This window comes from Leptonotus elevatus, chromosome 20, assembly GCF_054856555.1.
Source record: "Leptonotus elevatus isolate MCC_2025b chromosome 20, RoL_Lele_1.0, whole genome shotgun sequence".
NCBI lineage: Eukaryota > Metazoa > Chordata > Actinopteri > Syngnathiformes > Syngnathidae > Leptonotus > Leptonotus elevatus.
In genome coordinates, this window is record NC_141258.1 from 10,369,683 (window position 1) to 10,383,143 (window position 13,461).

The 13,461-nt window shown below is 39.0% G+C and overlaps 1 protein-coding gene and 1 long non-coding RNA gene across 2 annotated transcripts in view; one reads left to right on the plus strand and one right to left on the minus strand.

The window, feature by feature from the left end:
* The window catches only part of LOC147156998 (uncharacterized), a 99,498-nt gene that overhangs the window by 3,802 nt on the left and 82,235 nt on the right, over positions 1 to 13,461 (plus strand). The window contains exon 3 of the long non-coding RNA XR_015091879.1: positions 16 to 108. This is a non-coding gene — a long non-coding RNA (uncharacterized LOC147156998). The remainder of the gene's footprint in view (positions 1 to 15; positions 109 to 13,461) is intronic.
* Positions 1,727 to 13,461, minus strand: part of antxr1c (ANTXR cell adhesion molecule 1c) — a 28,042-nt gene continuing 16,307 nt past the window's right edge. The window contains exons 12-18 of the mRNA XM_086065350.1: positions 12,263 to 12,341; positions 10,925 to 11,020; positions 10,709 to 10,747; positions 10,156 to 10,254; positions 9,566 to 9,730; positions 8,849 to 8,929; positions 1,727 to 4,531 (exon numbers count right to left, since the gene is read on the minus strand). Of these exons, the coding sequence (XP_085921476.1) occupies positions 4,280 to 4,531; positions 8,849 to 8,929; positions 9,566 to 9,730; positions 10,156 to 10,254; positions 10,709 to 10,747; positions 10,925 to 11,020; positions 12,263 to 12,341 (811 nt within the window). The 3' untranslated portion in view covers positions 1,727 to 4,279. The remainder of the gene's footprint in view (positions 4,532 to 8,848; positions 8,930 to 9,565; positions 9,731 to 10,155; positions 10,255 to 10,708; positions 10,748 to 10,924; positions 11,021 to 12,262; positions 12,342 to 13,461) is intronic.

The following is a 13,461-nucleotide window of genomic DNA, read 5'->3' on the forward strand; positions in this document are numbered from 1 at the left end:
GTTTTTTGTGCTCAGGCCAAAGCAATAACAACATTGCTTCGGCTCCATCTGGTGGCATCCTACTGTCAAGGACGTATGTTGAAATGAGATGAGGAGTTTCATTGACACGTAAGTAGTGCTTTGCTGCCATTTTGTTCCATCTATAGACAATAAAAAAACAATTTTTTAGGTGGGTCATTCATTTTTACACTGGCCTTCCACTATAGCAGGGGTTTAGTTAAAAGTTAAGTTCAAGTACCACTGATTGTCACACCAACCTAACTGGGGCAAAATTACCTTATCTAGTTTCCTAGTCACCACTCCTACTCACTTTAAAGCTATTACTGTAGACTACTAACATATTTGAACACCCAAAAAGTTGCAGACATAAAATATATTGAAAATACAGTTGTGTTTTTACGTGTTTGTACAAATGGTACTGTATAACCCCCCACCCCCCAAATAATAAATGCCATAAACCACAGATGTATGCATTATAGCGTGGGTGCGCACAACAAACTGTGACATGGCCAGGGAACACAAATTAAAGTTAAACGGTGATATTCAGCGAAAATTGTGCTAGTTTCTCCCTTGCAGCAATACAATTTGGTTCAGAGACAGTGGATGTTTTGGCGTTTACTTCAGTTGCCATGGTCACCAGGAAAATCTAGGCAACAATGATGCATCATACCAACCTCTCCGCATGGTGTTTTTCTGTCAGGTCAGTGAGTTTGGTGGTAACGTGAGACCGAGATGAAACATCAGCGCATTCCCGAATACTTCATTTGTCTGGGTCACTAAGAAAGAAATGATGAGAAAAAGCGCCAGGGAGGGAAAACCAAGCGGCCCGTAAACATGTCATCAATGAAATTAGAGACAAAGAGCAAATTATCCCTCCTTAGTTTCCCCATTCTCATGTTTTGGATCAAGTCCATGCCTTTAAACATCCCTCAGCCCACTTTCCTCAGCATGTGGAGGGGGAAAAACACAGACTCCATAGAAAGTATTTAGCTGGAATATTGTACCAGAAAGACATACTAAACACATTTGTTTTTTTGTTGTTTTTTCTACAGCAGTACACCATAGAAACTAAGGAAAAAGGACAACTATTGCTACTAGTACAGATTCTTTATGTTTCCTATATCACTGAGCCATTAATGTGTAAACGCTTGACAACAAAAATGAGTACACCCCGAAGTGAAAATGTCCAAATTGGGCCCAATTTGTCCCTTTCCCACCCTGGAATCATCTGACTTGTTATTGTTACACGTCTCAGGTGTGAATGAACAGCAAGTGCGTTCAATTTAGTGTTATCACTCATAATGGTCGCTGGAAATGTCTTCTCATGTCAACGAACTCTCTGAGGATCTAAAAAAATAATTTACATAAAGACGGCCAAGGCTATAAAAACATTACCAATACCCTGTGAGTGAGCTGCAGTACGGTTGCCATGACGATATCGCGGTTTCACTCAGAAATGGGTTGAGTGCACATGCTCAGCGTCATATCCAGAGGTTGTCTTTGGAAAATAGGTGCTGCCAACATCGCCGCAGAGGTTGAAGGGGTGGGGGCGGTCAGCCTGTCAATGCTCAAACCATACGTTGCACATTATATTATATTTTTTTTAAGATGACGCGCAAGACAGCCTGCAAACTGTTTGCTGAAGACAAGCAGACTAAGGACATGGACTACTGGAACCATGCCATTGTGGTCTGATGTACACGCATAAAGTAGAAACAGCCTAATAGAAGCTTGGAAGTCAACCTTTATTGATACACTTCAAAAGATCAAACCAGTAAAGAAATCATATACGTCCTTCATATTTGCTTCAGTACTGCTTTTTTTTTTTTATACTGCACATGTAAAAACACTGATTAGCATAACACATGTCATGTAAGCTTCTGCAATTGTTCCCATTTATGGAATTCCTGCATTAGGAAACAGTTACAAAAGGCCACAGATGCTTGAGGTTCACCTTGTTTTTGGCTTGGATCCCACCAATCACAATGGGATATGGCCACATAAATGGTATGTATATTTTGTTTACATTTACAAATCCATCAAGTGCATTCAAAATCACCGTAAAGACAACAATGATTACACACAATAGAAGACAAGTGGTTAATGTAAATAAAAATGATTGTACGCAATTGACAGAGTGATATAAGTACTTTCATAAGGCATTTAGATTTTTATTTGACCATGTAATTTGGGCTGTCAAACTAGCCAGGAAAATGAAATGTCATGACTACGGAAGAGAATTAGGGCCAGTGAAGAGGGAAAAAAAAAGGGTGGCAGGATTCTGATTTTATTCTCAGCATTCTAACTTAAAGTGAGGATTCTCACTTTATTCTCAGAATTCTGATTTTAAAGTGAGAATTCTGACTTTATTCTCAGAATTCTGACTTTCTGATTTCCCCCCACAATTCATAGCTGTATGTCACTAAATCAGGATTCTATTCTGACTTTAAAGTGAGAATTCTAACTTTAAAGTCAGAATTCTGAGATCAAAGTGATAAAGTGAAAATTCTGAGATCAAAGTGATAATTCTCACTTTAAAGTCAGAATTCTGTGATTAAAGTCAGAATCCTGCCAACGCTTATTTTCTTCTTCACTGGCCCTAATCCTCTTCCATACATAACATTTCCTTCAACAAAGTGATTTAAAGCAACGATTGATTTTCTTACATGGCATTATTGATTGAAGTACATAACAAAAGTGACAAAAAGTTAGAAAAGAAAGCAAAAATAAACAGAAAAAATCCATAAGGAACTGCGTATTAAAGGAATACAATCATTTTCAACCCTCTCTTATGCCTTGTAGCTAAAAATAGTTCCAAAACACTCACTGGACACTTCATTAGGTACAACAACATAAGATCCAATACGTCAATTCCAACAAGACCTTGCATGATGCTGTGGCCTGTAAGTGCATATTTTAGCAATTCAAATATTAAGATCTGTTGTGATGATTCAAAAGCTGATAGGCTTCGTCTGACTGGCAAGCTGGTTCTTGACACTGCGCACAGTGTTTACGTCGGTGGTTGGACACCTTGTCGATTATTCAAGTACTCTCCTCTATTTCTCTCAGGAAATAAATTAGATGCTCTGTGAACTGCCCTGCAGTTGCAATGTGACTGTTGAGGATTAAAAAAAAAAAATGTCGACATAGCATAATACAAAAGTAAAGAATCAGGATTGAGTCAGAAAAAACCATGAGGAGAGTCATGAACCTGATTTATGGCAGCTTGAATTCATGAGTTTTAAATTCCATATATGCTTACAAAAACAGCGTTTTGTGTTCCAGCAGTCTATGTGCGCAGATTTAAAACAACTAAACAAAATAACCAAAAATTACATATTGTCATGTTGTAAATCAAATCAACATGGTATAAGGACAAAATCCAAAGCCTCAAAGAGAAAAACAACAACCAAAACACACTGTGAAAAATATAATGCAAAAACATACCTTAGAAAAAAAAACCTTCTGTACACTTCCCTGTCAGCACATATTACAAAAATGTATCTCTTTCAAAAGGACATTTCCTGACTTAAGAAATTGCTGTTTAGCATGTTGTTGCCTAAAATAAAATAAAAAATAGCACCAACATTTTAGCTAATCATCTTTGGAAGTCATCCCAATCAATTCTGCAAAGCAAATTCCCAGATTCTAAACTCTATTCACTTTAATTCTCAATGGCAAAGGCACAACTCAGTAGTTGATTAAGAAAACATCCATTAAATCATATTTATTGCTTCTGTTGACATTGGTCCCAAAAGGTTTTGCTGTCCTGCAACAATCATCCTGTTGAATGGTTCCCTGCATCACCCCGTTCTCATTGTATGAAATAGAACATCAAGTTAAATTGCTTGGCAAATCATTAAATAGTGTCAATCAGGTATTTTCATTAAAATTCTATGTTCTCAGCGAGGGTTGTACGATTGTTGAATCATAATTCTTCCATAAGAGGGCTTTAAAAAAAATTGAAATGGCCCCCTTAGTGTTTAATGAATAACACTCTTAGTTAAGTATAAATTGCAAATAAGTCCTTAAGGCCTCAAGAAGTATGAAAAAAAAATCTTTACCCTTTGACTTGACAGTCTTTCCCATACAAAAGAACAAAATGAACAAATAACAGATCACGCTGGTGTTGTTTGGCGAATAGCAGAAGAATCCCAGGCTGGAGGACTGACGTCAGACTGAAGGAGCTGGTCAACAGAGTGGTCAGTCGGTGAAGTCAAAGTGGGTCCGTGAGAGGGGCAGGGCTGTGGGGAGGTGTGGGGGATGTTACCTGGGGCATTCATGGTCGCAGGCTGGGCGGTGGACGCGACGGCGGTGGGCAGTGAAGCCCGGGGGGCATGCGGCATGGCGGCGGACCCGGTGGTAGCTGGACCACGGGCGCTGCTCTAGCCGGAGGGCTGGAGGTGACGGGGGACTCTGGGACGTGGCGGTAGTCGGGCGGTGGCGGTGAGGGCGTGTGGATTGGGGTGCGTGGTGCTGACCTGGCCGGTTGGGACCCCGCTTTCACTCTTGTGAAGTTGATGCACCGACCCTGGAGTTGAACACATACGTTAAGGGAACAAATGTTGCTAGTTAATTTTTGGGGTGTGTAGACATGTTAAACCAAAATGCATGTTACAGTAACATGAGGATAAATACTAATATAGCTATTTTAGGCCAAATAACAAAAAAAACAAAAAAGCGTCTGGAACCGCAAAACAATTTGAAGATTATGATGTAGGAAACAGTGTGCCTCTCTTTTTCAATTTTTGGCCATTTTATGGCTATATTTTTTTTTAAACTTTTTTGTTGCCTTTTTGCTATAAATACATTTTCTGACTTATTTTTTGGCAGTTTTTTAAATTATATGGTAGAGTTAGGGATTTCTTAGTTTTTTTTTAAGAGTACTTGAGTATTTACTTTCCTGCTTTTTCTTAAATATATATTTTTTAAACTTTTTTTTCCCCCTGGCAATTTTGTGAACATTTTATGGTAATTTTCAGGATTTCTTCTTTGTTTTTGGACATTTTATGGTTATCTTTTCAACATTTTCTTTCCAGCCTTTAAAAAAAAATAGATTTTCTGACTTAAATTCGATTTTTGACTTTTGTTTTTGGACATTTTATAGTTACTTTTTAAATGTTTTCTTTTCTGCATTTTGAACATTTCTTTTCTGCCTTTGTTTTTAATACATTTTCTGTCTTGTTTTTGGTAACTCCGAGCAAAATTTATGGTAATTTCCTGCCTTTCGTCTTTTGTTTTTAGACATTTTATGGGTACTTTTTGAACGTATTCTTTTCTGCCTTTAAAAAAAACTAAACAAAATAAAAATACAATTTCTGACTTTTTTGGAGGCTGTGGCAATTTTGTGTATATTATCGTAATTTTCTTCTTTTCCTCTTCCTTTTGGACATTTCATGGTCTCTTTTTGTATATTTTTAGCCAGGTAATTTTTTTTTTACTTTTTCATTTACCTTTCATCCGTCTTTTTTCTGACAACATCATTTTTTTTTTATTCTGACCATTTTTGAATATTTATTCATTAAAAAAAAAAAAAATCACTAATTAATTTAAAGAATATTTTATCTAAAAATAAAAATGTGTAAAAACAAAAAGTTTTTGGAGAAATCCACAGGGAGTCACAGGAGAGGGACTAAAGGGCCACATGTAGCTCAAGAGCCGCAGGTTGCACCAGGGGCTTTAATATGACATATTAGTGGTTTGTAGTAAATCGATTTTGACTTTGTTTGTGTACTTTCTGCTGAAATGCATTTGCAAGCAGAGCATTCAATAAATCAGTGTTGCAAAAGTTTATATGATGAATGTCAAATAATGTCAAATAGCATCTTTTTATCAAGTAAAAAAAAAGTTTTGGGGTATTGTCTTGTATTGGTTTTGATTCATTTTTTAGGCATGTGGTATTTACTTCAATCCTGTCTCGGGTTCTTTCATTGTTTCCTTATGGGCCTTTTGTTTATGATGTCTCTGTTTAGTCCCAATAATTTGTTACATTTGTGTTGTGGTTTTTGTTTTGTTTTTCATGGTGGTTTCTTGTCTGGCCTTAAGTCTTCCACCTGCATCTTGAATTTCCAGCCTATTTGTTCTTTTCAACTGGCAAGCTCATCCTTACAGTTACTAAAGATATTCCATTTGATGTTTTCGATTTCCCCAAAACTTGAGACATTGCAGTTTGAGTTTGTTTGTTTGTGTCATTATTTTGACTATTTAATATAACTTGACCCCGCTCTCTTGTCTGGTGTCATGATCTTAAGATGATGTAGTGGTTGTGCATGTGTGTGACATTTGGTTAGTCAATAAATGAAGGCAGTGCTGGCAGTTGTGTGCCGCTGGCATTACCTCATCTACCCTTTAGAGCTCCATTGGCCTCCTGGGGAGACTTGAAGTGAATAAAATGTGCACAGGAACTTGTCACAACTAAGTCATTTTTGACAGTGTCTGTGCGCAGTTCTCTTTTGTGTTTGTAGCTCGACCTCCACTGACGTCAACATAAATGATGTGGTTTGGAACAGAGGTTACTGAGTTTATTGCAGGGAAAAGCAGATACTTGTAATTTGAATGACTTTTTATTGAAAATAAAATATGACTTTTGACCTGACAGAGGGCGTGGTGACTTAGTGTCTGTTCAAGTTAATCTCAAAGGTCAGGATTATTTATTCATTTTTTTAAACGAATCTTGCTTTCTGCACTGTCAGGCTGAAACACAAAGGGCATTCCCCCAAACTGTTCCCTCAGAGTTGGAAAAGCATACAAATGTCCAAAATATATGTTTTTTTTCCATCAAACTCAGTCTTGGCGAAGGTTTGCACAAGTCTCATTTTGTTGTTTTGTGAGTCTTTTTTTTTCAAAATGGTGCCCGTTCTGACTTGAAACATTAAATTTGAGGATTTCGCCACCTTCTGATCAAAGTTAGCAAAGGCCTGATTGACAGATGTCTCTTGGCCGACAATCATAAATTTGAAACCTATTCAATATTTACAATTACAAATCCTTCATTATGTGGTCGACACTGAGTTTGTTCAGACTACATAATTGTAGTTGTTCTTAGCTACTACGAGAAAAAAAATCAACAACTTTCCTCAAAACATCCCATGTTATTTAATTTCAGTATTCTAGTGTGTCTGCAGGCGAAAAAGGGTCGATTACTCATCCCGTCTTCCTTCCTCTGCCCGTCTCGTTCACTCCTACTGACTTAACGTCTCCCTAGGCTCGACTCCTTCATTTTAACACCTGCTTCACATTACGAACCAGAAATGCAGCTTCAGAGCCTGTGTGATTGCTGGCACGGTGTCATCCTTGTAGCTCGATAGCGGCAATTCACAGAGAAGCCACATGGTTTATTTTTAAAGCCCCGAGTCTTTGTATTAGAAATAAGATAAGATCTACTCTGATTTAAGGAAAATCTTTTACGTGATCCGTGTAAGTCTTTCTCCAACAAAGTTAAATGTTTGAACATGTTCAAAACTATTTCCGAATTTATAATTCACCTTTTTCGCTTCCTTTCATCCTTCAAGCTTTTCAGCATTTAAAAAAAATACTATCATTTGCTTTTATCTGTTCTACTATAATCTAATCTGGCAGGTTGTGGTCCAAGCACCAGTTAAAATCATGCCTCTCTTTGCAGTAAATGTTCCAATAATTATTTTAACAGGAATTCCTCATTTAACTCATTCAAACCCAAAAACATATGAATACCTTTTTTTAATACTTTGTCCTTCACTCCCAAAAACGTATTTATATGGTTTTGTTTTGTTTTATGCTAGAGCATACATAATTCTTTGATACAGCTTCTGATATGAAGAGGTTGCTGAAAGCAATGGTAGTTTTTACAAAAAGCGGGCAGGAGGTGGCAGCAGAGTATAAGAGATCAGCCAGGGCCCATGTTGCAACAAGCTCTTTTTGCCAGTGTTTTAACAGGTTTGTGAATAATGATGAAATTTCGCTATATTCTAATGCTAATTGCTGCAAAACGGAAACAGATACAAATATACTTTTTTTTTTCCTGATGAAAGACAAGACTTTAATCTTACTTTTGGTAGGTTCCATGTTTGTATAGTAATAGAACACAATATTCTGTGGACCTTGCAAAATCAGTCAAAATCCAGTAAAACAATTGGGAGCGTAGGGGGTTGCTTCAGTGAACATGGCTGGGAGTGAATGAGTTAAGAGTGTTTTCAAACACGAGCGCTTTTTGCCCTCAGCGACTAAAAGTCGCCGTTTGCTTGCAACCTGGCAGGCACGAGATAGATTCGATTTCCGTCACTGGCGAGTCTGTACTTGGTGACTTGCACTGGCTGGGCATGACGCAACGTTTGCCTTTAAGAAGAAATCATGCCATTTTTCCACTCAAGTCATATGCGGTTTGCAATGAAGCCTTAGAAATATCTTCAGGCTAGCTCATTTCCAGGCAATGGAATGCTGCATTTCACTCAGAGTGGAAACAAGCATCTTTTAATGTAATCCTTCGATTTGAAGACGTGTTACCTGAACTTTATTTGGGAAAATGCGCTTGCCAAATAACACAATCCAAAAGCTGGCGTTCTTCAAATAAATAGAGTGCAGAAGCGGGCATTAATGTTGCCACGGAATGCTTGTTCTTGCCGAGTCAACAGCTGTTTCGTTATTGCTGTACATTACATTAGTTGGACCTTCGTTCTACACACTGGAAAACGTCTTTGAGGTTTGACATTGAATCTTCAGTGTTGACATGTGGATGGGTCATTTTATTAACTTTTGGAAGCAAAGCTCCTTCGTTTTGGGATCTATAGCGCCTAATCAAAAAGGTCACTTGAGAGCAAAAAAAATTATAATGGAGCAGGAATGAAACACAGTCATCCTATTGGCTACTTACATGATCGCCAGGCTGGGGCCTCATCAAAGAGACCTGGTCGTACCCGCGTCGAAACAGTGCCCAGATAGCATCCAGTTTACCCTGAATGAGACAAGACAAGATGGAAAATGTTCTTCCCTTACATAAGGCAAGTCCAGTCCACGCGTAGCGACTGGACTTTTTCCTACTGCTGACTGTGCGGTGTCGCCTTTCACCATGAATCACAGTATTGCAGGAGTCATGTAGAAATATACAAGGCTGTACAGTTTCACAGGCAGTACAGATAACAGTAAACGCTGCTTCCCCTATGAATGGCCAGTGTTGTTACATAGAGCTCTTTGCGCACACTAAAAACACAAGTATTACTGACGCCAGGTCTAATAATGGTCCAGTGTTTGGAGGGGATGTTTGTATATTTCTTCGGATATGTCCCCACGTCTTCCCCGCAGTTTTTGGAAATTATCACAAGTTTAATAATGTGAGTGGAAAAGATTGGGTCTTTCCGTCTGTCGAGACATTTCACTCACTCACTGTAGTTGTTGGCAAGAGCTAAAAAATGCACAGTCAACAAGCTGGAGTATGATAGATTTGTAAGCTGTTATGTTGTTTGTGGAAAGCGAGTGAATCCAGTATGCTGAACACTTTCCAGTTATTACTTTTTCTGACCATACTGGACCTCTTTTCTACATTATGCTTAGGAATAAAGGAACAGTTGTGGATACTGAAAGTGTTCTTTACCTGGATGGGAGTGTACCACTTCCGGTTCTGAGACGGCTTCTTGGGAGATTTCTTTGGTTTGGGCTCAAAGGGTTCGTATTCCTGCTCTGGCATTTTCACCACCGCATTCTTCGGCTTCTCCAGTTTTGCCCCCTCCTCGGTGGAGCCCTTTCCGCCCCAACGCACCTTTAAGACAGAAGTGTAAATTTGACTAATTTGTTTTGATTGCGGAATTATATATTGTCTGTCATTAACTAATTTGCTCCCCAAAACGTATAAAAACGTTCTAGTTTAAATATTGCCATGGTCCAAAAAAAGTATTTGTTTTTTTTACAGAAGGCTTTGATGCAGCCTCTGACCTGAAAAAGTCGTTTAAAGCAATATAAGTTATTACAAAAAACGGCCAGCAGGTGGCAGCAGAGTATAAGAGATCAACCAGGGCCATGTATACTTTTTTTTCCTAATGAAAGAAGAGACTCTAATCTTTCTTTTGGTAGGTTCCATGCTTTTATAGTAATAGAACAGAATATTCTGTGACCCTGTAAAATCCTGTAAAAGGGGTTGCTTCAGTAAAAATGGTTGGGAGTGAATGAGTTTTTAATATGCGTCACCTCCATCCTCTTGATCCCGCCAATTCCTCTTCCTCCATAATATGAAGCATCCACAGTAGGCCACTTCTTCTTTGGCAGGCCATCTTCATCATCTGACTCCTATAATAGCCAGAAAGTAAAAATTTTCGTACAGGACATAATATAGTTCTTAGTTATTGGGTTTGCCTTGGAAGAGGTCAGTCTTTTACTCAGTGCTAGTTTGCCTTTCTTAAGCATATTGGCTCTCATTGCCTGTGAGTATTCAAATTTATCCATGTCATTTCATTCTCTGCGCATTGAAATTGAATCAATCGCTGCTTAACTGTTCTGGTCTTAGAATGCGTTCATGGAACAAGACTGGGTTAGAACTGCACCAGCCTGAGTTGATACTGGCTGATGACTGACTTATTACTGGCTCTCAATATATTATGCAGTTCTTTTGTCAAGTGATTGTTGTACTATGAAAGATGCACCCATGACTTTCCACTATTTTAGGTGGGATGCTCTATATACAGTATTTAAGCTCCCCCCCCCCCCCCCCTTCCCCCACATTCAGTGGTGTTCTCCAACTTACAGGCTCAGGGGGAGGTGGAGGAGGAGGTTCTTTGATCACCTGGAAAAGCAGCACAAATAAGACATGTTCACAGGAGGTAAAAACAACATGGTTTGTTTTGCTTTTCACAACCACATTAATCACAATAGCTCCTCCCTTTGAGCTCGGAAACAGCTTCGGAGAGAGCCCTTATGTTTCTGTAGCTTTTCGACAAACGTTTCCTTTTCATGTTCTTACCACGGTGCAGCAGAGAGGCCAGAACCACCACATGAGCAGCAGGGCCAGTAGGAGAAACAACACCAGAAGGGTGATGAGGAGGATTGTGCCATCAAACTGTAGAAGACACATACGCAGCATAGTGATTAAAAGAACTGAAAAAAAACCTGTAGAAGAAAGGAAGATGACAAATGAAAGAACTTGCAGACATGATCTTATCTAAGACATTACGCAGAGTAGCACTATAAAAGCATCCAAATCAGTTGGACTGCTTTCATCTGTACAATATGCATGTGGAGTAAAGTGAGATGACATCCAGACTTACTCTCTGGACACTTCCGTGGAAAACCATCCAGCACAACAGCGCCTCAAAATCAAGAGAAGCAATTGCAGTAGAGGCAGTTGAATTACAAGGCTGCCGTGTGGCGGCATGGCTCAGTGGTAGAGTGTTTGTCTCTCATCCGTGAGGTTGCGGGTTCGATCCTCACCCCTGGTGACCATGCTGAAGTGTCCTTGAGCAAGACACTGAACCCCCGATTTGCTCTCAAAGGACCTGGCAGCGCCGTGCATGGCAGCAGTCGGCCATTGGTGTGTGAATGTGAGACATTGTAAATTAAAACACTATATGAAGCAGTCAGGCTTCTACTATCAGTGGCCATCCTCATGTGTTGTTGTTTTTTTGTCCCCCTCGATGACAGCAGTTCATGTAATCTGGGAGATCCCTAAGCGAACCCATCAGTAACTTGGAGCTAAATGTCCATAAGACATGTATGGTTCCCATTACGGACCACAGACGAGAATCAGATGTGGGTCGACTTAAGCCGATGTATCTTGCGGGGAAAGACGCAGGCTGTTTATCAGAAATCAGCGGCAACTCCCTCATAGAGAGTCAGACACCACTGGAGACTGATGGACTGTTTCCTAGAAGTTAAATAGTACATTTGCGAGTTCCATGAAAATTGTTGATTAGCTAGCACATGTGACGCAATATGACTCCACTGCTTTTGCACGGCATCATTTGGAAATTTTGTGACTTTTGCTGTTACCTCCTTCCATGTTGTCAAAGTCGTGGTAGTAGTAATAGCAATGGATGTCCTCCATTGTTATCAGTATGCCATGTTGTTTTCGTTAAAGTCAATGGCTATGATATCACTCTATTTAATCAGCTGACATAGTAATCTATCTTTTCTTCAATGGAAATGCAAGCCAGATCATTGTTAGCAAACCAAAACACTTAGTGTACACGTGGCTACAGTTGAAAAGGACAGAAAGATGACGAGAAAACCACACGCTATAAATAAAGATATCAAAACCACTTTAAAGACAAATTAACCTAAAAAAAAAGAAGTTGTCACTTACACACTCTGTGGTGGTGATGTGCACATTGCTGCTGATGAAAGACAGACCGTCGTTCATGCTCACTTGAAGATAAATCACCCTGAAACAAAACGACGATACTTTAATTTGGGGATGGAACGTGTGTCAATGCCAAGCATGTTTTTATTTCGTCTGATGTATATTTGAACAAAGTCATTGAACTGTCTGTTGGTAAGAAGCCAGCTAAACACAAAGTCGCCTCAGAGGCAAAAATGTGGTCATTAAAGCAAAATGTGTGGATTAGTTTTCAATCAACTACTGCATTTTTTTTTTCACTTACACCAAATGTACAAAAGTTTAGAAAGCCCTAAATCATTTCCTTCTGCAAGTGTGGAAAAACAATTCTGCAAAATCCTAGTGACCTCTGGTGACCCTTTGGCAATGAGTTGAAAGAAACACTTTTGGAGGCCCCCACCTCAAGCGCCTCACTTGTTATGAACTGAGGGAACCAGGTGAACGTGAAAGAGGTTTAGCAGATGGAAAACAGGCCACGCAACTGATAAAGCTGCGTTAGCATTGACACACAAAGACTGTCTGGCTATAAGAAAGGGGGAAGATAAGGCAATGCTGAGTGTGTGCAATTCGTGAACAGAACCATGCATATGATGTTGACATTGTCATAAAAAAAAAATGGATATGGATTTGGTGCACGATAGTGTGTGTGTGTCGGGAGGGGTTTAGCTTTTTCCAGATGCGCTTTGGTTCATCACATCACACATACTGATTGTAATCAGCAACATGTGATAAAGTGAAAGTGCAGTACGTCAAAGAAAGGAAAAACAAGATTAGCTCAGTACAGTGTCGTCCTCCGCCAAGGCCAATTTTCAAACACATTTATCTAGTTTTATGTTAGCGCTCGAGCCACTTTCTGCTTCACGGAGACCATACCATTTTGAATCCCATCTATCTGTCAATCCATCCATTTTCATTACTGGCCATTAGTGTTAATTCCATTAACGAAAACTAAACACAAATCATTTCTTCAACACACATTTTTCACCGGACTAAAACTAGACTAGACTAAAACCCTGATTAATAAACAATAACTGGGACAAAATCAATATGCATTTCCGTTGACTAATAAAGACGAGACAAAAATCTGTGGACATTTTACTTCATGAACAAAAACGAGACGGAAATTATTTAATATTGTAAAATCTTGTCTCTGCTTATCTGTCACT